The sequence below is a fragment of the Salminus brasiliensis genome, chromosome 18 (genome assembly GCF_030463535.1).
Source record: "Salminus brasiliensis chromosome 18, fSalBra1.hap2, whole genome shotgun sequence".
NCBI classification, from domain to species: domain Eukaryota; kingdom Metazoa; phylum Chordata; class Actinopteri; order Characiformes; family Bryconidae; genus Salminus; species Salminus brasiliensis.
The window spans coordinates 1,226,355-1,248,429 of record NC_132895.1 but is presented as its reverse complement, the minus strand read 5'-3'; the positions used below and the strand labels follow the sequence as shown (position 1 = coordinate 1,248,429).

The 22,075-nt window shown below is 41.7% G+C and overlaps 1 protein-coding gene across 3 annotated transcripts in view; it reads right to left on the bottom strand.

Annotated features, from left to right (window-relative positions):
* Positions 1-12,432: 12,432 nt before the first annotated feature.
* The window catches only part of gabra1 (gamma-aminobutyric acid type A receptor subunit alpha1), a 50,214-nt gene continuing 40,571 nt past the window's right edge, over positions 12,433-22,075 (bottom strand). For all 3 annotated transcript variants that reach the window (XM_072662711.1, XM_072662712.1, XM_072662710.1), the window contains exons 9-10: positions 18,363-18,565; positions 12,433-17,272 (exon numbers count right to left, since the gene is read on the bottom strand). In XM_072662711.1, coding sequence (XP_072518812.1) covers positions 16,955-17,272; positions 18,363-18,565 — 521 coding nt within the window. In that variant the 3' untranslated portion in view covers positions 12,433-16,954. The remainder of the gene's footprint in view (positions 17,273-18,362; positions 18,566-22,075) is intronic.

The window sequence follows — 22,075 nt, the reverse complement described above, 5'->3', positions numbered from 1 at the left end:
AGTCCATTACAGAGAGTTACTGGAGGTCACAGTGGGCTTACTGTGGGTTACTGTGAGTCACTTCCCTTTGCTTACTGTGGATTACTGGGAGCAACATGTCTGAGAAATGGTTTCCATGAAAGAAACTCACTGCCACCGTGACAGAGATTTATTCATTAAAGTCAGAGCGACCTAAAGGCTGTGCAGGTGCATATTTTAGTCATATTCCTGCTAATGAGGAGAAAAGAGATGACCGACCTGCCATCTGGTGCACATGGGTACCCCAGAGAGAGAGAGAGAGAGAGAGAGAGAGAGAGAGAGGTGTGTTTCAGTGTGGTCTCGTCTCCTAGATGAAGTGAAATTGAAGATTTGTGCAGGCGCCTGTAGGACTGCTTATGTCCAATCAGAAAAGCAGCGTGTGATAAAGCTTTGGATATCTTGCTTTCGGTGCCTATTTTGATAAATGCAGCAGTGAGACAGTCGTCAGAGGTGTTGAAAGATTTGACGCCTCTATGCATTTATGTCCTGCTGTGTTATTAATGGCAATAATGCAGTTTACACTTTAACTTCATGCTACGAACACTTAAAGCAACACTATGACATTTTGTGATTTTTACCTTAAAACATCTGCTTACATATTGATGCTCCTCTGACTGTTACAGGATGTTTCTTTCATTGCTATCACTTTGTTAGCTAATGCCAGGCGTGGGCTAGAGGGGTATAAAGACCCCCAGCATTGAGCTGTGGAGCAGTGGAGGACTCTGTTCTCTGGAATGATGGATGGAGCTCCATCTAATACGTTTAGAATGAGCTGGGGAGTTGGGGATGATGAGGTGAGGTGGTGATCATCATCCAACATCCTGGCCTCACTAAAGCTCTTATCACTGAATGCAATCAAATCCTCACAGCAATGCTCCTCCAAAATCTAGAAAGTCTTCCTCTCAGGACAGTAGAGACAGTTACTTTAACAAAAGCAGAATCAACTATTTTTAATACCCTTGATTTCAGAAGAAACAATGTAGCAATAAGTATGTGTCCCAATACTTTTGTCCATAAGTGTAGATTGGATAGATGAGTCTATAGTCTATTCGAGATGTCTGAGAGATGAACTGCACAACTCTTAATACCCTTGTTTTTTAGAAGAAACAGTGAATGAGCAGGTGTCCCAATACCTTTGCCCATATAGTCTATCACATAAATGATGAATTTGTGTTATGAAATGTGTCTTGCTGTGCTAAATTATCCAACAGGAAGTAGACATCCCTAATAATCAGCGCCGTCTTCGCTGTGATTAGAGTGACCAGCTAAGCGTTTCACTGTAGACGGTGTCTTCAGCTCTGGTGTAGCTCTTATTATAGTCTGTTGGCGGACCCACGGCTAGTTATTTTGACCGATAAACTCAGAGTGTGTCCAACTTGACTGTGGCTCCAATCGTTTCTCCGGCTTTCATCTTCTCCAGAACGAGAAAGTCAATTTAGACCCCTGAAAGAGGGATGAGGTGTTTGCGGATGAAGGATCAATAGAGTTTGTGGTCAAACGGACCCCGGCGGACACTTCCGAAGAAGAGAGGGATGGGAAATTAAAGGAGGCGGCCTGGCCCGGGCAGCGGTGTCCTAATGAGAGGCAGGGAGGACACATGTCTGACGATGGCTGACGATGTCGTTAGACGTCTCGGCGGCCGAACACACAGAGCAACACTGGGTCAGCAAAGTCTCGCAGCCTAATGGCGAACTTTCTTCTTCTTTCGCCTCATTAGGCTGTTGTTATGGCTCCCCGAAGTCCTGGCGAGTAATGGAGCGTCCACTTAGAAAACCCTTTCTGTAAAATTACTGCAACTCTAACAGTAGCAATAACAGCACAGCACTAACTGGGCCTCGATTCCCGCACTGACCTGCAGAGCACTCTGCTTTACCTTCAGCTCGGTTTAGTGGAACCATAAAGGTTCCACACCGTAGAACACCAGCCGGTGCTTATTTGGCTTTAATTAGGAGTTGTTAGAGTACAGACAATTCACTTTCCCCCCAGTCCATGAGCTACCTACACTTATACCTATTCCTATTCATATACAGTATGTATGTATATACAGTACATTATGCTGACAAAAGTATTGGGACACTTGTATTGGTTCATTCATTGTTTCCTCTGAAATCAAGAGTATTGAAAAATGGATCCTGCTTTTGTTGAAGTAACTGTCTCTACTGTCCAGAGAAGAAGACTTTCTACTAGATTTTGGAGGAGCATTGCTGTGAGGATTTGATTGTACTCACAAAACAAGTGTTAGCAATGTTGGATGATGATCACCACCCCACCTCATCATCCCCAACTCATCCCATCCAAAAGTACTGGATGGAGCTCCTCCACCACCATTCCAGAGAACACAGCTCTTCTTCCACTGCTCCACAGCTCCTCAATGCTGGGGGGCTTTATACCCCTCTACTAGCCCACGCTTGGCATTAGGTTCATGTTAATTGCCTAGTCTATTGTCAGTACTTCTCTACAAGGACTAGACAAACCCATGTGTGTGTGAGTGTGAGTGTGTGTGCAATTGCCCATCTGGGTACTACTTAAAGTGGCTGAATGCACAAATATTTGGACGCCCCTAATAAACACTAGATGAACAAATCACCGCAAAGCAGCTCTGTAATCAGTAAAGCCGCCTAACTGAATGAAATTAATGAAGGAACGTTCCTCTAGATGAGCAGATAGATCACTCACTACTACAAAGCCGGGTCTGAAACCAGAGCTCAGCGCTGACTGGTAAGATAAATCACACTGTGGTCACATCTGATCGTCTTTTAATGACGATTCTGGTTCTCTGAAACAGAACGACACCCGCATTACTTTTCCACGGCTACACACAAAGCTGTCATGTCCTGGGGGCTCTTTTTTTTTACCCTTGCTGTGCTGAAGGATGTGATGTGAATGACCCGCCGGCCTCAGGGTTTGTTTATATTGCTTTGGTTATATCATATCGTTGCTGCACTGACCATTTCAGACCTCCAGAGATGCATCTTACTGGTGTATCACCAAGGTCTTTCTAACCCAAGGCAACGGCGCATCAGAATCCATTTTCATTCTGTTAGTCCTCGTGGCAGGGGGGCGGGGGGCGGGGGGGTAACAGAGTGGAGGAGGCGTGATAGCAGCGCTGGGAGAATCCCCTGAAGGACACATCTGAAGACTTTTGTATGGATCTGTTTTGTATGGACCTCTGTAAAGCACTTTCGCACATACCTCCAACACAGCAGCAGGGCAGTAATTCCAGTGTAAGTAAACAGAGCTAATTCGGTTCCATTGTGATTACTGTGGATGTGGACTCTGCCGGCGGGTGGTGTAACAGATTTATCTTGCGGACAGCTTGCTTTGGCTCACACTTTGTTATTTCTGCAGCATGGGAAGGAGGTCTACAGTCATGTATGGGCTTTCAAGCCTAGTGTGGCAAATGATAGGTGATTATGTTGGTTATTTCTACTTTACTGGACTTTTTACTTCTACTTCTCACATTTTCACCCAATTATTTGAACTTTCTACTCCTTACATTCGTTACTCCAGCCTCGTTACTCCTATTTCATTTCCCTTTGTTTTCATTTCGGAAAATGTGACACAGCAGACGTCTGTAGTCTAGTATGAAGACTGTGTCCGTGGCAGAGACTCAAGAGAGCTGCAGTGAAACGTCCCGACTAAGCCCCACATTTACATTCCAATAAAGCTTATTGATCACACGCCTCTGAAGTCTGACTTTCTGCAGCTTTACAAAACTTCTAGACAACGACTCCTCATATTTTCCTCCATGAAGCTCATGTTGATGCTCAGTAGAGCACAGAGACGCTCCTTTAATAGAGCTGATATTACTGAAATGCTTCATTTTCAATGGGCAGATCTGCAGCTGAAACAGGAGCCTAGTGCAGCCCAACATTTTTAACATCAACATTTTAATAGATCATTCTCCTCATTATGGCTTTTAGAGAAATGGGGTTTTGGGGAGAGGGGGGGGGGGGGGGGGGTAGTGCACTATAGACCCCTGTGGCGCGGCCTAAGCTTTCAGCCTTTGTTTTCCTTCCATTACTTTTACTTTTCTACTTGAAGTGGTTCTGAAACCAGTACTTTTACATTTTTACTGGAGTAAAAAGCTTCAGATGATACTTCAGCTTCTATAGAAGTCTTTTAAACCCTCGTATCTCCACTCACTTCTACCTGAGGAATGAATGTCAATATTTTTCACACCTTTGGATATTATAGAACTAAACATCTTAACAACTACAAATCTAAGAATACTTACAAATCTTTATTATACGATTATCCTTAGAAATGTGTTTACTGATGTTTATTAATGAGGTCACAAACCCCAAAACCCCAGAAAAGTTCTACCACAAATAAAAAGGTCTACAGTGAGCTTCTGCTCTCCAAACAGTGCTCCACAATCCTCTGCACTGTTAAAGCTCAGACGTGGCTGGTTCCTGATCTCCATCAGTCCATCAGGAGCTCTAATTACTCACTGATGATCATCTGATCGGCTTCATTAACATATGAAGAGACTACTCTCACAGTCTGAGCTCTGAGCGATGTTGCTGAGTTTCACATTTTCAGCATTGTTGATCTTCATGTTTGGAGCTCATTAACTGAGGCTGATGCGTTCTACCCTTTACAATAAGAGCTGTTAATAAATCAACAGTCCATTAATAAATGGACACAGACCAATTCCATGACATCACAGAAACAGTGAATTAAAACTCAGGCTGTTTTTCAAAGTTTAGTTTCTGTTTATGTTATATATGGACTGGAGGGTAAACAGGATATTTTGAAATGTGAGTTGTTTTAGAGGATACGGGCTGTCAATCACATTCATAGATACAGCAGATACACGGTCATTCCTCAGAGGAACATCACACACACACCTGGATAAAGTCTGCCATCTCCCAGCCCCCTTTAAAATGTGTCCATTTTAGTGGCTTCTAATACGACCTCAACCAAAAGAGGTCAAACTTTTCGGAGATGATTCTTAGCACCAAAACAGATTCAGTTCTTGTTATGTGATGGACAAATGAGAGATATGATGCTTTATCCAGGTATTGCTGATGTTTCTCTCAGGAGAGATATACTGTATCTGTGGTATCTACATATATATGGTTGGTGAAATATAATGATTAATGATTAATATAATGATCCAAAACTGTAAGTAAGAGAGTATAATTTCATCCACAGTAGTTTAAAGTAACATCCTTTAATAAATACATTGTATGTTATGAGACTTTGAAGCCATTAACTTCCAAATAGTTAAACAGAGAAGAGCCTAGTACTAGTTTTATTAAAAATGGCTGTAGAATGTGTGCTTCATTACTTTATCATCTAATTTAGTGGATTTGTACTTCAGACAGTGTAGAATAGCATTTGTAGAATCATTGGCTAGTGGTATACTCTTATAGTATGATATTCAGTCTCAAATGTATCATTTTATTCAGGTGGGGGCAAAATTCAATTCAATTTAAATGTATTTCTAAAGCGGTTTCACAACGAATGTTGTTACAAAGCAGTTTTACAGAGATCCGGGTCTGAGCCTCTTTTGTGGAAACCAGGGGCAACAGTGGGAAGGAACGATTGAAAGGAACCAAAACTCAAAAGGGGAACCTGTCCTCCTCAGGTCGACACTGGACAATACCTATAAAAAGCAAAACAGGAATAAAAACAACAATAAAACAAAACTATATTAAGAAAGAAAAATGTGGTTAATGTGGCGTCAAGCCAAACAACATGAAAATATAAGTGAGATGATGAAGTCCTGCAGGTAAACAGTTAGAAGCAGTGAGGTGAGGATGAATCAATGCAAGGCCCCAGAGCAGGACAGCGGGCTGGAGGGTAGTGGAGAGCCGGGTCAGGCGGAACCAGGATGGAACAGTTGGAACTGTACATGAGAAAGAGAGAGAAAAGAAAAGAGAGAAAAATACAAGTGGACTGGACCAGCACAGGAAAGGGATTTTTTGAAGGGGGAGGGACTATACACCGGGGCATATTCTGCTGTTTCATCTCCATCAATTTCATAAAAAAACTGACACTGGATATACAGTCTCCTTGGTGGTTCCACTGGTCTACTGACCCCAATATTTAAATATAGAGTTGCAGAGCTTTTATTTATATATTTCAGAGTAATTTCAGATAGAAATTCTCCAAAAACGTCTTCCAGACCTCGGCATTCAAATGGTTATTTATGCTATCCAGGGTTGACCAGAGGAAGATTCAAGGTTCCCTTGTGAGTCTTGGTTCCACCTAAGGTTTCTTTCTCCAGATCTGAGGGAGCATTCCCTCCCACTGTCGCCCCCTGGCTTGATCAATGAGGCTCTGATCTGGATCTCTCTCTTTGTGACATTTGTTGTAAAAAGTGCTGTATAAATAAATCTGAACCGGAATGAGGATCGGTTCTTTGAGTTGTCAACAAAATCCTGGGGTAGATTTTTACTTCTAGGACCTGAATATTCTATTCCCATCTGTTTATTCTACACTCTGAGAAATGAAGGTTCTTTGTGTGATGCCACTGAAGCACTTTAGTTCTGTGAAGAAGCATGTGTGTAATAGAGGTGTGTAATAGGAAAAACCTTGATGCTGTGTGTTCAGAGCTGTGAGTTTGTTTGGATATTCATTTAGTTAGTAATTAAAGGAAGCCGAGGTGGAGAGAGAGAGAGAGAGAGAGCGAGAGAGGCAGAGCCCATCACTCGAGAGTTTCAACAATCAAAAAACTTTTTATTCTAAAGGATCAAAGTCCTCACCGGCCAGAGAATCAAGAGACCAAGAAATGGAACATGGCAGCAAGCGTCTCTGAGCTGACAAAGAGAAGCCTCGTACCCTCCGGAGAGATAGAGAGAGAGAGAGAGAGAGAGAGAGAGAGAGGGGAGAGCTGAAACTCGGCCTGAACGAAGGATTGGAGTTATGTAATGGTCTCCAGGCGCTCCACGTCTGCTTTTGAGGAAGCACACGTTGCAGTGCACCTGAGATGATGGACGGTAAAAGTGAGAAAGAGAGAGAGAGAGAGAGGGAATGAGAGAGAGAGAGAGAGAGGGAGTGAGAGAGAGAGAGACCTACTTGAAAGACAAACTGCATAAGCTCTGCCCCATCCAGAGTCCTCAACCAATTAACTTTTCATCAGCATAACAAGCTCAGCAGTAATGAACCAGAAGCCACAGCAGGACCACCACTGACCACCACTACACACACACACACACACACACACATGGTCCATGGAATTAAATTAACTTTAAAAAAACATCTCATGAATTAACCATAATTTACTTTTTTTCATCCTCTATATTCCTCTGTGTGTGTGTGTGTGTGTGTGTGTGTGTGTGTGTGTGTGTATGTGTGTGTGTGGTAGACAGTGCTCCTAAAGTCAAAGTCAAAAGGACGAGCTCCAGCAAACACCACAGAGCCTGGAGTTAGATACAAAAAACTTCCCCACAGTCTGGTTTAAATTCACTGTTTTTGCAAAGGCACTAAACCCAGCACACACACATACACCAATCATGAGGCATGGACTCCACAAGACCTCTGAAGGTGTCCTAAGGCTAAGACTAACACTCACCGCAGATTCCTTAAGTCCTGTAAGTTGTGAGGTGGGTGGGGCCTGCGTGAGCATCAATCAACTTTGGGGCCCATGACCCTGTCACCAGTTCCCCTCTTGTCCTTTATTAGAGCACTTTTGGTAGGCTGACTGACCACTGCTTACCGGGAACACCCCACAAGACCTGGCTGTTGTTCTGGAGATGTTCTGACCCAGTCGTTTATCTAGAACATCAAAGTTTGGTTCTTGTCAAAGAGTCTCAGATTCTTACGCTTGTCCATTTTTTCTGCTTCAGCACCTTCTTCATCACCTTCAAGACCTGACTGTTCACTCACTGCCTAATATGTAGATCTACCCCTCGACAGACAGGAGCCACTGGACCCAGATCATCAATGTTTGTCATTTCACTTGGCAGGCGCACTAATGTTATGGCTGATTGATGTACACTACTGGTCAGAACTGGTAGTGCTGCATGGCCCAGCCAAGCCTCAACATCTGAGTACCTGTTAATATTCTGCCAGAGTACGGGGCTTAGCGGTATTCAGTAAGAAAAATGCCACTAAACTATCAATCTGGTAGAGGGAGCTGCTGGCTTCTTCTTTGTTAAAAAGAAGGATGGCAGCCATAGGCCCTGTATTGACTATCGTGGTCTGAACCAAATCCTACTGCACTAAATCCTACTCCTATCCTTTGCCTTTGGTCCCTGTAGTGTTGGAACAACTTCATGATGCTTATATCTTCACTAAATTAGATTTTAGGAGAGTGTACAACCTGATTAGAATAAGGGGGGGGGGGGGGGGGGGGGGGGCTATGAGTACTTGGTGATGCCTTTAGGAATACACAATGCACCGTCTGTATTCCAGGCCTTCATTAATGACATGCTTAGAGATTTGCTTGGTTGTTTTGTTATAGCTTATATTGATGATATCTTGATTTATTCCCCAGATAATGAGACTCATGTTTAACATGTCCAGTATGACCTTGCCCATCAGTTAGAGAATCATTTGTATGTTAAAGGGTTTCACCTTGGTTATGTCATTAGTTAGGGAGGAGTTCTCATGGATGACAAGAAAATTGAAGCAGTGGGGAACTGCCCAGTACCTGGGTCTGTGAAGGAGTTGCAACGGTTTCTGGGTTTTGCTAACTTCTACCATCGATTTATTTGTAACTACAGCAGTATAGCTGCCCCCCCTTACTGCCCTGCTAAGGGGTAATGTCAGGAGGTTGGCATGGTTACTTCCATCCTGTTTGAAAAGCTCAAGAGCAGCATTTACCACTGCCCCCATATTAAAACATCTGGACCTGACATAATCTTTTGTGATGGTCAGTGTAGGTCCTAAATTACACCCTATAGCCTTTTACTTGCACAAATTAACTCCTGATGAGCGGAATTATGGTATAAGAGATAGAAAACTTATAGCTAACTCTTAGCCTTTGTGGAGTGGTGTCAACGGCTGGAGGGGTCACCGCATCCTTCCATCCATCGCATTTTTTGGTTTTGACTGATCACAAGAATCTAGAATACTTGTGTTCTGCTAAGCATCTCAACCCCCATCAGGGTCGCTGGTATGTATTTTTCCCATTTTCAGTTCACTATTGCGTTTCGGCCAGGGTCATGTAACACCAAAGCTGATGCATTGTTGCATTGTTTACCTGCTCTGACAGTCCCTCGGAGGTGCAAGTTGTTTTACAGCCATCTGTTGTCATAGCTCTGGTGAGGTGGGAGATAGATTCATCTGATAGAGATTAATAGAGATTAATAGAGATGAATCATATATTGGCTCACACTCATATCCCTGAGCAGTGCCTGGCTAGTAAGATGTCCTTGACATCAGGGCACCCATGCGATAGCCGTACTCTCCAGTTTCTGGGCAGTAGGCACTGGTGGGAGTCAATGTCAGCAGACGTACAGAGATTTGGGTCATCTTGTACTGTGCTCTCAGGATAAAACGAAAGACACTTCCATACACTTCCTTTTGTCCAACATGGACAAAAGTATTGGGACACCTGCTCATTCACCATTTCTTCTGAAATCAAGGGTATTAAAAGAGTTTCACCTGCATTAGTAGGAGTAACTCTCTACTGTCCTGGGAAGAAGGCTTTCTATTAGATTTTGGAGGAGCTGTGAGGATTTGAATTGATATTAAGCAACACAAGCATTAGTGAGGCCAGGATGTTGGATTTTGATCACCACCACCCCACCTCAACTCCCAAACTCCTCAACTCGTCCCAAAAGTACTGGAGTACTGGAGCTCCACCACCATCATTCCAGAGAACACAGTTCTTCCACTGCTCCACAGCTCAATGCTGGGGGGCTTTATACCCCTCTAGCCCACGCCTGGCCTTAGACATAGTTCCAGTATGTTCCTGTTTGGTTTATCTGCTCCAGAGAGTCCTATTCTATTTGCAGCATTTCCCTACAGGGACTACATGCACCAGGGCTGGGTGCAACTGAAAGTAGCAGAGTGCATTCATTAAAAAGGGTGTCCACAAACATTAAACCAGGGGTGGGAAACGTGAGGGCTGACTAAACGCACTGACCAAACTTTGCAGGGATCCAGACCTGCAGGACCAGGGTTTCCACCTCTGCATTGAACTCTGTCTCCTGAGGAGAGCTGTAGGGCGAATGTGAGATTAAAGGGAGCTGATCTCACACTCCCGCTGTGACTGAATGAGCTTTTTATTTTTCACACTAAATAACAGAGCTTTTCAAGGACACGGGTCAATTCATGACATGGGAAGTGACGTAGGTTTCTATGGCTACAATGCCAGCGTAGATTTATTTCCGGTCACTGTGGCCTTCAGCCTTTAGTGCAAGCACATAGATTATTTACAATACATACAGTAGATATTACAGTATCTACAGTACATACAGTAGATTTTATCAGCTCTACTTCCCCTAGAAGAAGACTAGTGAGATCACCAAGACATCTCTGACTAATCTGAAGGAGTGAAACTGAAGCTGCCACCACCATACTTCCCAGTGGGGATTGTGTGTTTGTGGTAATGTGCCACCAAACATAGTGTCTAGTCTGACGGTCATGTTGGAGTCTCCCACATGCCTTTGGGCTAACTGTGGGGGACAAGGATGTCCAGTGGATCAGTATCAGGGCCAATCCAGTCATATTTTAATGGATCTCAATCCATTAATCTAATTCCAATTCTTGGTTTGAACCGTGCTGTTCAGAGCGCCATCTGGTGTCCTCACATTATGGTGACATTATTGCCCAGTCTGCAGCAGTAAGGACGTTTGAAGAAAATAAATAATGGTAGATGTGGTTGGTGTGGTGCAACAGGTAACACCACTACCTGCCAGTGAGTTATTACACCATGTGGGAGACTGGGGTTTGATTCCCGGTCTGGTGGCTATGCTGCGCTACACCAATAAGAGTCCTTGGGCAAGACTCCTAACACTGCACTGGCTCACCTCTGTAATACGACTGACCTTGTAAGTCGCTCTGGATAAGAGCATCAGCCAAATGCCAGAAATGTAAATAAAGGAGTTGTAGAGTCTGCAGTGTGGAACATAAAGTGGAATATGTAGTGATGGGAAGTGGTCAGACTGCAGTGTTGTAAAAGAGCTGGGAGCTGATTGGTCAGGGAGGAGAGTCAGCCTGGATTATAAGATATTAAACACTATAATCAGACAGTCCAGAATATCTGATTATAGAAACTGATGCTAAAAATAAGCAGATGGTCTGGTCTAGACAGTTTTGACACGTGTCGTATTCCTTCCATTGCTTAATGATGGATTTACATAAACTGTGACTTGGGAGTTTGTTTGTATCCAACCCCTGACTGATACTCCTCAGTAAGCTTTTCTCTGAGCTGTGTTTGAGGGTTCCTCTGTATTTATGGTTTATCTTTGTAGCCAGGAATTTTGATTAACCAGTGACTGGAGACACATTCACTATCACTGCACTCAGAGTATCTTCATTTCACTTCATTTAACTAGAGACTAGCAGCACCAACTGCCTGCTGGACCTCTGCTGAATTAGGTCAGTCACTTTAAAAGGGGGGATATTAATGCAGTAACATTTTATTATATTCTATATTATTATTTAATTGACATTTTCTTATAGAAATCTGTTTCAGTTTCACATTAAAAAGTTCCCTTATTTGTAAATAATTTTAAGAAAAAGCCAAATGATGTTGATTATGATTCTATTTTATAAATATAATAATAATTTAATATAAAAGAATAAAATGGGAACACGTCCAAGTGAATACTTTTATAGGTATATTTTTAAAGGTGTGTAATTTTTCAACATCATGTGTCTAAAAATGTGCACACACACACACACACACACACACACACACATATATATATATATATATATATATATATATTACATGGTCTCAGTGGCTGAGCTGCTCTCTGTGAGCTGTTCCTCCTAAACTCTTCCACTGTTCAATAATAACACCACTCACAGCTGATGGAGGAAGATCTAGGAGGGAGGAGATTTCACCAGCTGACTTGTTGTTGTTGGTGCAGCAGTGTCTCCTATTACATACAGAACCACGCTGGAGTTCAGTGAGCTCTTCAGAACCTCCAGTTCTTTCACTGATGTGTGGAAGAAAGGCAGACTGCAGGACTAGAAGCTAGATTTTATACACCTGTTGCTGAATGGGACTAAATCAGACACCTGAATTCAGTGATTAAGAGCTGTGTCCAAATACTTTTGTCAATATTGTATACATATCTCTCGTTTACAAAAGTGGCTAACTTAAAAACTGTACGTTATCAGTTTGAGTTGGAAAAATGAAAATGTTTCATAAATGAGGTGGCAGTTATGAGTAATGTCTGATATTATTTTTTAAAAGAAATAAAAACAGACAAAAAAGGCAACGTGTAACTCATCTATATAAGCAGTCAAATAGTGCAAAAATAATGGATAAAATCAACAGGGTGTATTTTAGTCTGTTTTATTCAGTGACTAATGCAGAGAGTCAAATTCTACAGGGCCATATCATAACAAAATCAAACATTTACAGAGAACGTATTAAACCCCCAACATCAGCAAACAAGCCTGATCCTCCGCAGCCGCCCGAGTCTTATCAGGGATATACCTGTGTATGTGTCTGCTAACTTAAAGCTGTGTTTGCTTACAGATTTGTGTATGTGTGTGTGTGTGTGTGTGTGTGTGTGTGTGTATTAGTATGCTGAGATGTATCTACCCTGTTTAAGATAACTGGTGAGCTACCGCTGTCATGAGATTCAAACATTTGTGCTTCAGAAGTAAAATATTAAAAAGAAAAAATAGGTGAATAAAGATAGAACTGAATAAAGTCGTGCATCAGGATCAGGATCACTAGAATGGGTGCACCATCCATTACTGCTCAATAACTGGGGGGATTTTTATATGTTTATTCTCAATAATGCAGGAAATCAATCTAAAAACAACAGCAGATCATTAATAGGTAATGATGCTGTGATTTATCCTAAAAACTCAGAATAAATAACTGCTAAAATGCTGATAAACCTCAGTCCTGCATCAAAATGACTGGAAATGTTATGTAGCACATTTTAAATCCATATCTGCTCTCATTCACCTTTACACATAAACCCAGTCTTACTCGTCTACTAGTATTTTGTAAACTTACTTATTGAACCTTTATGGATATTATAAAAAAAATAAAGAAATTATTCATAATAAATAACAATACAATGTCAAATCCAAATCCACCCAGAGCTAGTCCTGCGATCAGAAATGAAGAGATGTGTATTTATTTAGATCTTTATTATCATTTTTTATTATTATCATTATTTACTGGCAAAAAAAAATATCCACAGCTAACTAGGGTGCATGGTTCGTTTGAAGAGTTGCGCTCCTTTTTTCCTTTACAATATTTTTGTTAATTTGAAAGACAATGAGTAAGGGCAGGGGGGCTAATTAGCATGGTTCAAAGCTATTCTTGCATAGCACAAAGCTCACTACATTAATGTAAATTATGCCTCTAATGTGCAAAATGCATAACAATAGGTTGGTACAAACAATAAACAATATTTATTATCTTTAGAACAAGTATCATGGAGTATTTATATATGCAATGTATCATATATATATATATATATATATATATATATATATATATATATATATATATATAGTTGTGTGTGTGTATTATATTCTCTGACCACTTTTAGTTCTTTAGGCATGATAAACAACAACACTCATAATGGAAATGTCTCTCTCTCTCTCTCTCACTCTCTCTCTCTTCATATATATTTTATATATAGATTCATATAAAGCATTTCACAATCCTACAAATCCCAGAGTGCATTTCATCGCCAGTCAAGAGTCTTGCCCCTTTCCCATTTTATGCATTAATGCTTGAAAATAATTCTTCAGCAATGTCTACAGCAAAGTATAAAATGGGTTTGAGTGACACATAAAGGGAAAGTCCACCAATTCTCCAAAAGCTTCTCAGTGTGAGAGCTGAGCTCAGTCAGAGTCGGGGGTTCGGTGTGAATCTGAGCTTCACTGTAGATAAACTGACCCACTCTGATCTCTCTACAGTGGAGGTGAATGGAAGCAGGCATCGGTCGCCATGACTACAACACAGATACAGCCCATAATTTAGCTCCTATCCAAACCCACCAGTGAAGCTACAACACGAGTCTTCTGAGTTTTATATGGGATGATGATGATGATAATGGTAAAATTGTGGAGAGTTAGTTTTCTTTAGGGACTACTTTCTGTAGCTGCACTACACCCTGCAGCATGTATCCCTCCACCATTTTAATGATCTGGTTCTAAAAGCAGGTTCTAGAGCCGAACTCTTCTCAGAACTCTGGTAGAACATTGTCTCAGGCATCAGGCAGCGTCTTCATCACCATTAGGTGAAGAACTTTCTGTGAGGAGCTTTTATTAGAGCTTCAGACGTCTGCTTCCCTTCACCTCCACTGTAGAACCACAGCTCTGACTGGGGGAGCTTATCTAGAACCTCCCCTGTAGAACTCCAGCTCTGACTGGGGGAGCTTATCTAGAACCTCCACTGTAGAACTCCAGCTCTGACTGGGGGAGCTTATCTAGAACATCCACTGCAGAACTCCAGCTCTGACTGGGGGAGCTTATCTAGAACCTCCACTGTAGAACTCCAGCTCTGACTGGAGGAGCTTATCTAGAACGAACCCAAACCCCCCCAAACCCTCACTCTGGACTTTTTCTTTTTCTAAATGTTGTAGAATTCCCCTTTAACTGTGTTATTGTTTTGAAGAACTCCAGAGAACTCATCGAAAACCTGCTGAAGTGGCACCAGAACCCATTTCATTATTTTGAATTATATAGTAGTATACTGAAGCCGCTGGGCAAAAACCTTGTATCTAACTTTCAAAGGAAGTCGATGTATTAAGAGTTTATTCCAGTTCATTTTGGAGCATTTCTATTGGCCAAATTATCAAAGAATTTTGATACAATATAAAGAAAACCGGTAGTTTCAAATTACGGAAAAACTAAAAACTGCAAAAAATGCGATACAAGGTTCTTGCACAACAGTGACGATATAGTTACGATATATAAATATTTACTATGTAGAAATTAGCTACTGTCCACCTCCCAGAGCGCGATAAACAAAACATACTGACCAAAAAAAAAAAAAAAAAAAATTTTGACATAAAGCTACTGCATAAACTGACCCCAAACAGAATGACCATTGTCTTTTAAAATTCTGATCGTGAAAAAGCCCTTACTATTCTGATATTGCTACATTAAAGTAATTTGAATAGTGTGACAACATCTGTGTGTTTCTCGCACAAAAAAACAACAGTGTAACCCTGAACCCGCCGCACACCCCCCCCCCCCCCCAAAATAAAAACAAGAGCTTTTACATGTTTGTTTTCAGGTGCTTGCTGAATAGGGACTAACATCATGCTACAGAAAGAAATAACAGATTCGCCACTATGGTACAGCCTGTTAAACACTGCGCTAGCCTGCGCGGCTAATGACTCACCAAGCGGAGACTAACGCGTCCAGAACCGAGCAGAACAGGCCTATCTTCTAACGGCATGTGAGACAAAAGGCAGTGTAGCTGGTACTTTCTGAGTAATGTTTTAAAAGGTCAACCGGAGACGAGCAACGCACAAGAAATCCTGAAATTAGAGCGCCACCTAGGAGTAGTACCCTTTCAGCCAGAGTGGAAAAGGCACTGCTCTTAACGTCCGGTGCGTCCGGTGCGCGCTCTCAAGCTAGCAGCAGAAACGGCAGAACGTGACGTCGTCTTCGCAATCTTACGTGAGTCCCAAACGTGCAACTGAAAAAACGTAAACAAAGAACCGTGATTTAATACCGAATAGAAAATGCATTCCGTCAATATCACAGGTTTACATTCTTTCTCGGAATCCAGCCCATTTCTCGAGCGTCTACGTTTCCTCACACCGAAACCAGGACTTAATGGGTCACCAACTTGGATTATTTAAGAAAAAACGGAAACAACAACAACAACGAAATAAAAGTCACTTAAAAGCTTTTCCTTTCGTCCGCAAAGTCCCTCGGAAAACTCCCTAGTAACTCCGATGTAAATAACAAAGGCTCTCGCCGTCCACTTTCTGAGGTTGTACCTTGTAGTCACATTAAGCAAAGCTCAAAACTTAGACAACTTTTATAATATTTACATCGAAATGAAATAAATAGTAAGTCTTATACGGAATAATAGCGGATGGTTCTACTTCTTTAATATCCATGAATGAATGAAAGAATGAGTTCCTGTCCACTGAGACATGTTTTATTGCTATTGAACCCCTATTTCAATACAAAACATAAGTGGGTTAAGCTCTGATCTACTACAGAGAATGGAAGAACACTCAGCTGTGACTGTAGAAGGTAGCGTCGTTTTTAAAGTCGGTCGCCGGACAGGAGCCGACTGTTCACGGAAACGGGAAGAAAAAAAATAGTTCAGCCCATGCAAACTCTGTACAGGACGATCAGCGCGTAACGGAAACAGTAGTGACGACACGGAGAGAAACGAAGAACCAAAAGTAGAAGGATCCCCTTTTTCCATTGTAACTCTACTGTATGTGCGTTGGGAGAACGAACTCTTTGCGCAGGATATATATATATATATATTTTTTTTTTTTTTAGATATATATACTGCTTATATACAGTATATATACACACAAGTATTTGTTCATTTTTTAAATAGCATGTTCATGAAGTGAAATAACCGTCGTATTTTTTTAAAAAAGCACATATTTAGCACATATTGCAGATTCAAGAATAGTTTCATCTTCTTCTTCTTCTTTTTGTTTTCTTTTTTTAAACTAGGAAGATATGATACACAGGAGCAAAGTGGAGACTGTGGGGGGACTCGACCACTACTGACACAGTTTGTTTTTTGTTTTACTTGTAAAGAGACATTCGAAAAAAGAAAGAAAGAAAGAAAGAAAGAAAGAAAGAGAAAGAAAGGAGGAGAAAAACAAAGACCGCACAGGGATTAGTGGGGCTGCAGGGCGCCTTGCAGTTTGGGCTTTTTATTCAAGTAGGTCGCCCAGTAGACCAGGTTAAAGGTTCCGAAGAGCAAAGGGAAAGCTATTCTGGCGATCCTGTCGATCTTGCTCACACTGTTGAAGGTCTTCTTCGCCTCTGGCGGCTTGGGCTTGGGCTCCTCCTTGGGTTCGGTGGGCGGAGGCGGCGCGCTTTTGGCGATGGTGGCCAAGCCAGGATCCCTGGCGATGTTGGGGGCGAAGGCCGTTGCCGTGGCAGCGGTGTAGGTGTTGTTCTTTTTCAGCAGAGATTCCTTCTTCTTCTTTTGCTGTGAGAAGGGGTTAGCAGCAGTTTTAGCAACTAAGATTGCTGAAAGTGGTTCATTTGTAGATATGTCTGTACAGGGCTGTGTAAACGTCAGCAAAGCTGATGATCTGGACTGTAACAGCTTGTTTATTCAAATAATTAAAAACAATAAAAAAGCTCTTTTCTGGTGTGAGTGGGTGTGATAACCATATCCAGTGCTGTCCTGAATGAACGCCAGGATTTTCTAATTTGTCCTCTTAAATAAGTCGTTTCTTTAGAGGTTCTAAAGTAAAATCCAACCATTTCAATGTATTAAGGGATTATTTTGCTGGCTTAATGGTTCTTCAAATATGAGAGAGAACACCTCTCGTAGGTACTTCTATATAGCATCAAAAATGGTTCCACTATTATTATCAAAGAGTCAAAGAAACATTTTTCAATATAACATAGAACCCATAAGTTATTGTGAGCAGTTCTTCTCCTGGTGGAACTGAGGAAATCCACACAGTATCTGGACCTCACAGATAGCAGCTGCTCTTCTAACCAACATATCTCTACCATTACTGACCAACAACACATTCTGACCACTGACTATGTTTATTTAGGTTTATTCTAATGTTATATAGAGTTAATTACAGGTAGACACTCTCACTGACCACTGACTTTTTGTTTATTTGGGTTTATTCTAATGTCATATAGAGTTAATTACAGGTAGACACTCTCACTGACCACTGACTATGTTTATTTGGGTGGATTCTAATGTTATATAGTAATTACAGGTATATATATGATTCAAGAAGATGTTTGCACAGACATAGAAAGCTCATAATAAGAATAAACAGGCTATTGTCTAAAAACTCTATGAGCAAAGATTCTGGAGAATACGCCCCGCTGAGCTTCACCCTATGTTGGCAATCTAGGTGTCCAATAAGGTATAGGATAGTAACACACTTATTATGAGCTTCAGGAGTCAGGATGAAGGACTGACAAAGACTTCCAAACTGAGAATGAGGTTCTCATCAAACAGCGCCCACAATGTCTGCACAGTCACGTTTTGTAACTCATTAGTAAACACCATCACTGTCCTAGCATCCAGAAACTGAAGGTCTTACCTTCTCTGGCACCACGCTTTTCCCATCCCAGGCATATCCCCTTTTCGTGAAGTAGTTAACAGTGGCGAACTCAATGAGGGCAGAGAAGACGAAGGCGTAGCAGACAGCGATGAACCAGTCCATGGCAGTGGCGTAGGCTACCTTGGGTAGAGAGTTCCTAGCGCTGATACTGAGGGTGGTCATGGTCAGCACAGTGGTTACTCCTGCAAGCAGGACACAGAAATTATATTTTTATGATTGTTTATACCAATATTTAAGTAGGAAGCAGGAAAAGCAGGAGAAATGGACAAGCCTAAGAATCTGAGACACTTGAACAAGAACCAAACTGTGATGTTCTAGATAATGACTGGATCAGAACATCTCCAGAACATCAGCTAGCAGGTCTCATGGGGTGTTCCTGGTATGCAGTGGTCAGTCTCTAACTAAAGTGCTCTGAGGAAGGACCACCTTCAATCATGGTGCCCCAACACTCACTGATGCGCAAGACTTAAGTTGCTTCATCTCACAACTTACAGGCCTTAAAGGATCTGCTGCTAACATTAATTATGGTGTCAGATACCACAGCAGGACACCCTCAGAGGTCTTGTGGAGGCCGTGCCACGACAGGTCAGATCTTTGGGGGGGTGTACACAATCTTAGGCAAGATTTTGGTTTTAATATTATGGCAGATTGGTTGTAGTAAAAGAGATACAGCAGATGTTCATAAAGTTAGCAGACCAAAACGGAACGTCCCGAATGTTAACAGAATGTCCCTGTTCTCTGAAACACTGCGCTAAGTAGGATCCTTACTCAGAGGCTTGTTATTCCAACGGCCCTTTCTATCCTAAACACTGCAGCGCCTGCGGGCACTTGTCTTTTTGTTGTTGATGCTGAAGAAATTAAAAAACACTTTGTAAACAACATGATTAACACGGATCAGGAGCACAGAACACACTCTGGTTAACACCCAAGTATCACGGTCTGGAGTCACAAAAGCTTTCTCAGGAAAAACACTTTCATCTTAAATCTTATGTCGGCCATTTGAAACAAAGCATTTTATACCACGTTTTACAGCTTATTATAAACAATAATCGAACATTCAGTTAAAATGGAGGGAAATAAGAAATAACCTAAGCTTTTGAATAATTTCATTAAACAAGAGCTGGAAGTAGAGCTGGACAATATGACGATATTTTATGTGATTCGTTTTATCATGGTGATAACAATAAGCTTTTCTCAGCATATGCTTAAAGACAACTGATCAGCTGCAGGTTTCATTACTAACAGTGTAATTAGACTGGGTTTATTAGATGAAGAGCAGCAGATGTTGAGTATAAATCACTGTATTCAGTACAAGAGAGGATCTGAATAGTAGTTTATAAGAATCTGATACTGATGTTTTTGGTCTGTAGTTAAATGTATCGTGATAAATATTGTGTATCGCAAAAAAGTCTTTAAATATCGTGATAGTGTTTTTACCATTTCACCAATATTATTGAACAGTGGAAGAGTTTAGGAGGAACAGCTCACAGAGAGCAGCTCAGCCACCGAGTGTCTGTCAGACCACGAGCTCCAGACCTGCTGCTGCTGGTAGAGCTTAGAGCAAAGAGGGACCAGCTCCATATTAATACAGCCTATGGGTTTAGAATGGGACGGGCATAAAAAGAGCTCCTGTAGGTGGAATGTAGAGGTGCCCCCATACATTGCATTTATTATGGAAGAACACCAACAGTTCTTAGACTTGATATGCCCATTCCTAGACTCCAATGATGGAGGCTGATTGAGGCATATGTGTCCCACATTGCACCTAATCACAACAAGCGCGACTGGTCACTGAGTAAAATCCATTAAAAGGGTAAAGCATCGGTTGGCATCTCTCCGGCAGTCTGTGCATTGAAGTTTAATTAGATGGCGGAAGGCCTGCCAGTGCTGGAGGCCCACCAGATTCCCACTCCTTCCTTTCTATTGCGGAGACGAACGCCGTCTCTCTGGCTGCTCTCTCAGGAGCCGACACACTAAGGTACGCCTTTACATATCCACCACTGAATAAAGCTGCTGCTGAAACACATGCAGCACACAGTGACAAACGATTCCAGCATCTAAAGCTGCGAGCAAGACGTATCTGGGTTGGCTGAAGTAATTTATGTGAAGCCGAATGATAAGCAGAGCTAATTACGAGGTTACTCATTTTTTACAACTGGCAGCTCCGATGGTCACACTCGAAGAAACAGTAAATGTACAGCTGGAGAAACTGTGTTACCCTGAATCTCAGCAAGATCTCTGGAGAGATTACGTTAGCTGTGAAGTAACGGCCTAGCAATGATAAAAACTCAAGAATAGGGCAAAAATAAACCTTAAAAACATCTCTCTTAAATCTAGCATGCTGAAATATTATGAATATCTAATTTATAATAAAGCAATGAGCCACTGGAAACCATGCGTTACTGCGATTTTATCACGGGGAAGGGTGTTTTTGGCACAACGTGAAGCAGGCCTCCTCCAAATGATCCTTCCCCCGATAGAATCACAGTAATGCATGGTTCAAGAGAATTACTGCTTTTATAAAACGGCGGTGAAGATGCAATACTACTATTCTTCCGCTACACAACGTAGTGCATTAAGAGTAGGCACTGCTGCCGGGCAACATGAGGGCGAAGGTTTAGCGCTAGAGACGTAGCGTAGCTGCTTCATATGTTCATGTGTTTTCAGGTTTTTCTTTGTGTAGAAATGTGTAGAGTTTCCCTCTTTCAGAGGAGACTCTAATAAAGGAGACGTTTCAGGAAGCTGGAATGCTAGCCTGAGGCTGTGTTTTAAGCGTGAGAATCTCTCGTGAGACAAGAACCAGACTGTGATGTTCTAGATAATGACTGGGTCAGAACAACTCCAGAACATCAGCAAGCAGCTCTTGTGGGGTGTTCCCTCCCGGTATGCAGTGGTCAGTACCTACCATAAGTGCTATCCAAGGAAGGACAATGGTACTTAGGCAACTAAGGCTTACTGATGCTCATAGAGGTCCCACCTCACAACACAGATCTGCTGCTAATGGTGCTTAGCTTCAGGAAGCTGGAATGCTAGCCTGGGGCTGTGTTTTAGACTTAGACTTAGACTCAGACACTGTATAAGAACGAGGTAGTTTGAGGTAGTTATGAACATCAACAGCAGTAGAAACAAATGTATATATATGTATATAAATATGTAGAAATATATAATAACAGTAATTTACAATATATTGCACTGTAGCTCCCAGATATGGAGTGATCAACATATGTACGTATATGTATGTATATTGCACATACATATATACATATATTGCCTTTAGCTCAAGAAGCTGGCTGAGTAGCATTAGCTAAACTGAGCAATCTACAGCACAGTATTTCTCCTCTGACATCACGCAGTTCAGTATTCAACCAAATAACGTGAAACACTTTCCTCCACCAATCAGTGTAAAGTCTGGGAACTAATGTTAACCATGTGGCACTATGTGGAATTCATATCATATAAATAAAACATCTAGTATTCACCTTAACTAGATAAAAGTCTCGAAGGTGATGAAGCAGGAAAAATGGACAAGCGTAAGAATCTGAGACACTTTGACAAGAACCAAACTGTGATGTTCTAGACAATGACCGGGTCAGAACATCTCCAGAACATCAGCAAGCAGGTCTTATACCGGGTATGCAGTGGTCAGTACCTACTATAAGTCCTATCCAAGGAAGGGCAACGGTACTTAGGCA